We start from the raw sequence: 7826 nt of genomic DNA on the forward strand, positions 1-7826 counted from the left end.
GCTTAAGTGGCCACCAAAAGGCTAGTAGCCAACCTCCCCCATCCTCCGGCTGGCCGCTGAGGCGGATTTCGACAGGGCCCTTCAAAAACGTGGAGTCTGGACATTTTTAAGACTATTATTCCAGCGAAGCCGAAGTTCTCCTAAGCTGTGGGTCACCTGGCAAACTCACCTCTCCTGCTCAGTCGGCGGTTGGCTACCGAATGATCGACAGACTCTTCCTACGGTGGGGCGACAGGTTGGCCCCACATCAGGCTGAGAGCCTAAGGCTCCCAACGAGCAACGCCCCGAGGGAAAACCAAGGTGTCGGTTTAACTTTCCCGTCAGGCGCTTATTCTAGGTGAGAAGCGGGAAAGCCCCGACTCCTTGTCTTCCCTCCCAAACCTTCCCCTCTCCCTGACTTTCCCATCTCTGTTGACGGCACTACCATCCTTCCCGTCTCACAAGCCCGCAACCTTGGTGTCATCCTCGACTCCGCTCTCATTCACCCCTCACACCCAAGCCGTCACCAAAACCTGCAGGTCTCAGCTCCGCAACATTGCCAAGATCCGCCCTTTCCTCTCCATCCATACCGCTACCCTGGTCATTCAAGCTCTCATCCTATCCCGTCTGGACTACTGCATCAGTCTTCTCTCCGATCTCCCATCCTCGTGTCTCTCCCCACTTCAATCCATACTTCATGCCGCTGCCCGGATTGTCTTTGTCCAGAAACGCTCTGGGCACGCTACTCCCCTCCTCAAAAATCTCCAGTGGCTACCAATCTGCGCATCAGGCAGAAACTCCTCACCCTGGGCTTCCAGGCTGTCCATCCATCCCCTCGCCCCCTCCTACTTCTCACCTCCCTTCTCTCCTTCTCCAGCCCAGCCCGCACCCTCCGCTCCTCTGCCGCTAATCTCCTCACCGTACCTCGTTCTTGTCTGTTCCGCCATCAACCCCCGGCCCACGTCATCCCCCGGGCCTGGAATGCCCTCCCTCTGCCCACCTGCCAAGCTAGCTCCCTTCCTCCCTTCAAGGCCCTACTGAGAGCTCACCTCCTCCAGGAGGCCTTCCCAGACTGAGCCCCTTCCTTCCTCTCCCCCTCGTCCCTTCCCCACACCACCTGTATATATGTATGTACATATTTATTACTCTTTATTTATTTATTTTACTTGTACATATCTATTCTATTTATTTTATTTTGTTAGTATGTTTGGTTTTGTTCTCTGTCTCCCCCTTTTAGACTGTGAGCCCACTGTTGGGTAGGGACTGTCTCTAGATGTGGCCAATTTGTACTTCCCAAGCGCTTAGTCCAGTGCTCTGCACATAGTAAGCGCTCAATAAATACGATTGATGATGATGATGACGACTCACCCCAGCCCCACGGAATAGCCATCTTCGGGAGAGGTTGAGCTCAAATCCCTCGCGCGGGCTGCTGGCCTCTTGCCGGCCCGCAGACCTACGGCCTGCAGCCCGGCCAAGCGCCCTCCCCGCTATCCGCCGCCTCTTCCGCGCGGCCGTGGCGAGACGGCCCCGTGCCCCTCAGCCGGGCCTGGGAGCGGCGTGGCGAACTCATCCATCCGGGCAACGGCGACCCCAATGCTTGGGACAGAGCCTGGGAGCACACGGCACGCAGTGAAGCTATTTTATTTTTTTTCTTCTTTCCAGCTCACCTCAGATTTCCATGCACCCAAACCCCAGCCCGCTGCCTTCCTACCTTCCGGGGACTTAGGGAAGGGACCGCTATCAGACAGAACTACCAACCTGGGGGCACGGGCAAGTCACAATTCTTACCCGTGTTCCGCACACAGAGGAGTAGAAAACCTAATACTTCCAAAACAGAAAGGTGGAAAAACCAAACCAAAAAAACACCGTCCAACCCAAACACCCCCAAAACTGTTGACCTTATCTCCTCTTCCCTTCTGCCGAGGGGGTCGAGACTGTCTCCGACATCCCCCCAAGCCAAACTCGGAGCAACTTTCTAACCGCTTATCTCACAAACCCGAAATCTGAAACCCCAGTCGACAGCACAGCGGAGCCATCACATTCGTTTCATGCAAAGAGTCAAGGCTACCCCGTGCAGGGCCCCAGGAAAACTCCTGCCAGGGACCCGGTTTGGTCTCTACGGGCCGATAAAGCTCTCGGCCCCCCGCCCTCAGGATCAGCAAACGAGCCCCAGTGGGAAGGAAGAGCCTCGGCCCACGGCTCCGCTGCCCGCAGTCTGAGAGACGGAAGATCGAGCGGGAGGGAAGGGGTAAACCACACTGCTTTTCGGCCTCCTAAAATCAAAAATGAAACTTTCCCCTCGAGGGAGGTGGATTTGATCTGGCCTCTTCAGTCCCCAGAGCCGGGGGAAGTTGGGGGGGAGTGGGGGGGAAAAAAAAAGAAGAAATCTCCTCAGCTTGGTTAGAGCTCACGCGAGCTCTGGAGAAATACGGGGGGGAGAGACAGAAGTGAGAGAGGGGAGGGACAGACCGAGACAAATTCACGAGGAAGAAGGCTGCTGTTGCTGCTGCTGTTGTTGCTCCAGTGCTTTCTTCTGTTTCTCGGTGGCGGCGGCCAAGGCCTCGGCCAGCTTCTCCTCGGGCATCATGTTCAGCATCTTCAGGGCGAAGAGCAGCTGGTGCTTGGCTGTGCTGATGAAGGCGTTGCTGAGGAAGTTGGGGAATCCACCCATCCGATCCTTCTGGGTGTAGAGGGGCACCCGCACCAGGCCCAGCACCTGCAACGAGAGCACGGGCCCCGCCGTCAGGGACCCCGGTCGGCCGCCGCCGACGGGGGCCCGGAGTCCGGGCCGGGAGCTGCTCCGAGCGGGACGGACCAGCTCCTCCCGGCCCGAGGCCTGGGAAACAGAGCCAGCGACCAAGGAGTCGGAGGCGGTAACGGCCCCAGCCTGATGATGCAAGAGAAGTCAGTGAAGCCGGCAGCGCTAGAGACTCGAGCCCGACCGACTCCCGGGAAGGAGCTCCCCCTTGGCGCCCCGTGGCCGTCGGAAAGCCGGCTTTGAGCCGAGGCCCCGGATTTCCGCTCGTGGAGGCAAACGCCCTGCCCCGCCCCCCAATCCCAGTGCCCGCGCCCCGAATCCCAAGAGGCCCCCAAACCACCCGGCCCAAGCCCCCGCTCCCCCGCCGCCACTCCCCTGCCCCCGAAACCCCGGGGGGCTTTCCGGCCCCCTACTCCTGCGCTAAGAAATAAATCCCGCCCCGCTTCCCATCCCACAGACCCTCTCCCGTCTCCCCGCCGCCCCCCGAACCCAAACACCCCCGTGTCCCCCCAGCTCCCGCTCCCCAAGCAGACCCCAAACCCACTCCCCAGCTCCCAGGGATGGCGAGAGCGGCGTCGCAGCCGTAACACTCTCGGCCCCTAAAGAAGCCCGGGCGTCGACCCCCGTCACCCCGCGGGCCCGATCGCCTCCCAAGCCCCCCACGCCGGAGCCCCTCTCTCCCCGCTGCTAGGGGCTGGACCCCCGGGCCTCTCTCGCGGGGCCAGATGACGTCCCGGGAAGCCCCCCGTGCCCCTCTCAGAGAGCGAGCGAGCCTCGAGAACGGTCCCCTCGAGGGAGGCGGGCATCGGCCGGGCTCTGCCAGGAGGCCCTGGGGGGCGGAGGGGACCGCGTGGCCCTACGGCGCAGAACGGCCAGTGCCAAACCCCCGGGGTCCTGACCTCCCTGCCCTGGGATACCCCACCTCCAGCCCGTGATCCCGGGAGTGCACTGCACTGATTTCAACCGCGTGCAGCTCCTCCAGGGTCAGCTGCCTGGCGTAGAGATGGGCCACGACGCGATGGGGGCCCTCCGTCAGGTGGGAGCTCAGGTAGTCGGCTTCTGTCAGGCGCAGGTAGCCCAAGCCTAAGCCCAGTACCCGATTTAGACCATCTTCCAGGGACCAGTATCGGCGATCCACAAACCCCCCAGGGAAGCCAAGGAGCCCATCAAAGCGCATCTGCATCTGGAAGAGAACCGCAGCGGTTAGCGGGGCACCAGGCACCCACAACCAGCAGGAATAATAATAATAATAAGAAGAAGAAGAATGATGATGAGAATAGTTGTTAAGCGCTTACTACGTGCCAAGCACCGTTCTAAGCGCTGGGGAGCTTACGAGGTGATCAGATTGTCCCACGGGGGTGGGGGGCTCACAGTCTTCACCCCCGTTTTGCAGATGAGGGGACTGAGGCCCGGACAAGGGACGTGACTAGCCCACAGTCACCCGGCTGACAGTTGGCGGGGGCGGGATTTGAACCCACAACCTCTGACTCCAAAGCCCGGGCTCTTTCCACTGAGCCACGCCGCTTCTCCGAAATCCGGGGCAGGGGTGGGGGTGGGGGGCCCCTCTCCATCCCCCCCATCTTACCTCCTTCCCTTCCCCACAGCGCCTGTATATATGCTTGTACATATTTATTACTCTATTTATTTTACTTGTTACATATCTATTCTATTTATTTTATTTTCTTAATACGTTTGGTTTTGTTGTCTGTCTCCCCCTTCCAGACTGTGAGACCACTGTTGGGTAGGGACTGTCTCTAGATGTTGCCAGCTTGCACTCAGTCCAGTGCTCTGCACACAGTAAGCGCTCAATAAATACGATTGATTGATTGATCGATCTCTTCCTCCCTTCAAGGCCCTCCTCCAGGAGGCCTTCCCAGACTGAGCCCCCTCCTTCCTCTCCCCCTCGACCCCTTCTCCACCCCCCACCCTACCTCCTTCCCTCACCCACAGCACCTGTATATATGTATGTACATATTTATTACTCTGTTTTACTTGTACATATCTATTCTATTTATTTTATTTGGTTAATATGTTTTGTTTTGTTGTCTGTCTCCCCCTTCTAGACTGTGAGCCCGCTGTCGGGTAGGGACCGTCTCTAGGTGTTGCCAACTTGGACTTCCCAAGTGCTCAGTCCAGTGCTCTGCACACAGTAAGCATTCAGTAAATTGCCAACTTGGACTGAAATTGCCAACTTGGACTTCCCAAGCGCTTAGCCCAGTGCTCTGCACACAGTCAGCGCTCAATAAATACGATTGATTGATTGATTGCTGCTGCCAGGGCTGGGGGCAGAGTGAGCCCGTTGTTGGGTAGGGACCGTCTCTATGTGTTGCCGACTTGGACTTCCCAAGTGCTTAGCCCAGCGCTCTGCACACAGTAAGCGCTCAATAAATTGCCAACTTGGACTTCCCAAGCGCTTAGCCCAGCGCTCTGCACACAGTCAGCGCTCAATAAAGACGCCTGATTGATTGATTGCTGCTGCCAGGGCCGGAGGCAGAGTGAGCCCATTGTTGGGTAGGGACCATCTCTATGTGTTGCCGACTTGGACTTCCCAAGCGCTTAGTACAGTGCTCTGCACACAGTCAGTGCTCAATAAAGACGACTGACTGATTGATTGCTGCTGCCAGGGCCGAGGGCAGAGTGAGCCCATTGTTGGGTAGGGACCATCTCTATGTGTTGCCGACTTGGACTTCCCAAGCGCCTAGCCCAGCGCTCTGCACACAGTCAGCGCTCAATAAAGACGACTGATTGATTGATTGCTGCTGCCAGGGCCGGGGGCAGAGTGAGCCCGCTGGTGGGGAGGGACCGTCTCTAGGTGTTGCCAACTTGGACTTCCCAAGCGCTTAGTCCAGTGCTCTGCACACAGTAATTAAAGACGATTGGTTGATTGATTGCTGCTGCCAGGGCCGGGGGCAGAGTGAGCCCGTTGGTGGGTAGGGACCGTCTCTAGGTGTTGCCAACTTGGACTTCCCAAGCGCTTAGTCCAGTTCTCTGCACACAGTCAGCGCTCAATAAATACGACTGATTGATTGACTGATTGCTGCTGCCAGGGCCGGGGGCAGAGTGAGCCCGTTGTTGGGGAGGGACCGTCTCTAGGTGTTGCCAACTTGTACTTCCCAAGCCCTTAGTCCAGTGCTCTGCACACAGCGCTCAATAAATACGATTGATTGACTGATTGATTGCTGCCAGGGCCGGGGGATTGATTGCTGCTGCCAGGGCCAGAACCAAAGGGACGTAGGCATCTTCTAGACTGTGAGCCCACTGTTGGGTAGGGACCGTCTCTAGGTGTTGCCGACTTGGACTTCCCAAGCCCTTAGTCCAGCGCTCTGCACACAGTCAGCGCTCAATAAATACGATTGATTGATTGATTGCTGCTGCCAGGGCCGGGGGCAGAGTGAGCCCAATGTTGGGTAGGGACCGTCTCTATGTGTTGCCAACTTGGACTTCCCAAGCGCTTAGTCCGGCGCTCTGCACACAGTAAGCGCTCAATAAATATGATTGATTGATTGATTGCTGCTGCCAGGGCCGGGGGCAGAGTGAGCCTGAGGGTGGGGAGGGACCGTCTCTAGGTGTTGCCGACTTGGACTTCCCAAGCGCTTAGCCCAGTGCTCTGCACACAGTCAGCGCTCAATAAATACGACTGATGAGGATGACCATCTCTATGTGTTGCTGACTTGGACTTCCCAAGCGCTTAGCCCAGCGCTCTGCACACAGTCAGCGCTCAATATTGATTGATTGATTGCTGCTGCCAGGGCCGGGGGCAGAGTGAGCCCGTTGGTGGGTAGGGACCGTCTCTAGGTGTTGCCAACTTGGACTTCCCAATCGCTTAGTCCAGTGCTCTGCACACAGTCAGCGCTCAATAAATACGACTGATTGATTGACTGATTGCTGCTGCCAGGGCCGGGGGCAGAGTGAGCCCAATGTTGGGTAGGGACCGTCTCTACGTGTTGCCGATTGGACTTCCCAGGCGCTTAGTCCAGCGCTCTGCACACAGTCAGCGCTCAATAAATACGATTGATTGATGATTGATTGATTGCTGCTGCCAGGGCCGGGGGCCGAGTGAGCCCGTTGTCGGGTCGGGACCGTCTCTCTATGTTGCCAACTTGGACTTCCCAAGCGCTTAGCCCAGCGCTCTGCACACAGTCAGCGCTCAATAAATACGATTGATCGATTGATTGCTGCTGCCAGGGCCGGGGGCAGAGTGAGCCCGCTGGTGGGGAGGGCCCGTGTCTAGGTGTTGCCCACTTGGACTTCCCAGGCGCTTAGTGGTGAGCGCTCCACGAGTCGGCGTCCCCTGTGCTCTCGGCGCAGCCGTCCAGGCTGGGCCTCCCCTGGGGATGGGGGGGTCCGAGGGGGCCCCTGAGTCCCCGTCCCCCACCTTCCCCCCATCGCCGCCCCCCGTGGCCCCTCCCCCATCCCTCCCCCCCTCCCTCCATCCCTCCCCCCATCCCTCCCTCCCTCCCTCCCCCCCCTCCCTCACCAGCACCGAGAACCGCATGGGGATCCTGCCGAAGAGCTGGCCGGGGTTGGCGGCGTACAGCATGGCGTGGCACGAGTGGCTCCAGCCGGGGCCCAGCCGCATGGCCTCCGCCCGGCTGATCTGCTTCAGCTCCGGCACCGCCGCCGCCGCCGCCGACATCTTTCCGCCCCCCTCCCCCGCCCCCTTCTTCCCCGCCCCCTTTCCCGCCCATTTCTCCGCCAATCGCCCATCGCGGCGGCGGCGGCGCCGTTCCGAGCGCGGCCAATCCCGGGCTCGCTTCGGGCCTCCTTTGTCTTTAAAACAGCCAATCACCGGGCCGCCTGAGGCTGCGCGGTTTCCTTTTGGGGGGGGGGGGGCCGATTCCCCGAGAGCCAGGGGCGGCCGCGGGATGACTGACGGGCTCCTCGGCCAATAGACGGGTAGGAGGCGCGATGATTGACGGGCTCCGAGTCCAATAGACGGGCGGGAGGGAGGGCGGCCGCGCGGTGACTGACGGGCTCCTCGTCCAATAGAAGGGTGGGAAGGCGGGCGGCCGCGCGATGACTAACGGACTTCTTGTCCAATAGACGGATGGGAGGGCGGGAGGCCGCGGAGGGACTGGCAAGCTCCTCG

At 59.4% G+C, this 7826-nt stretch overlaps 1 protein-coding gene across 1 annotated transcript; it reads right to left on the bottom strand.

The window, feature by feature from the left end:
- Window positions 1-1604: 1604 nt before the first annotated feature.
- On the bottom strand, window positions 1605-7349 carry NUDT16L1 (nudix hydrolase 16 like 1). Its single transcript, XM_038753719.1, has 3 exons — window positions 7221-7349; window positions 3660-3920; window positions 1605-2695 (listed from the first exon to the last, which is right to left on the bottom strand). Exons 1-3 carry the CDS (start codon window positions 7314-7316, stop codon window positions 2459-2461), a joined length of 594 nt encoding a protein of 197 aa, XP_038609647.1. The 5' UTR covers window positions 7317-7349; the 3' UTR covers window positions 1605-2458.
- Window positions 7350-7826: the final 477 nt, after the last annotated feature.

The sequence above is a fragment of the Tachyglossus aculeatus genome, chromosome 11, assembly GCF_015852505.1.
Source record: "Tachyglossus aculeatus isolate mTacAcu1 chromosome 11, mTacAcu1.pri, whole genome shotgun sequence".
In the NCBI taxonomy this organism is placed as follows: domain Eukaryota; kingdom Metazoa; phylum Chordata; class Mammalia; order Monotremata; family Tachyglossidae; genus Tachyglossus; species Tachyglossus aculeatus.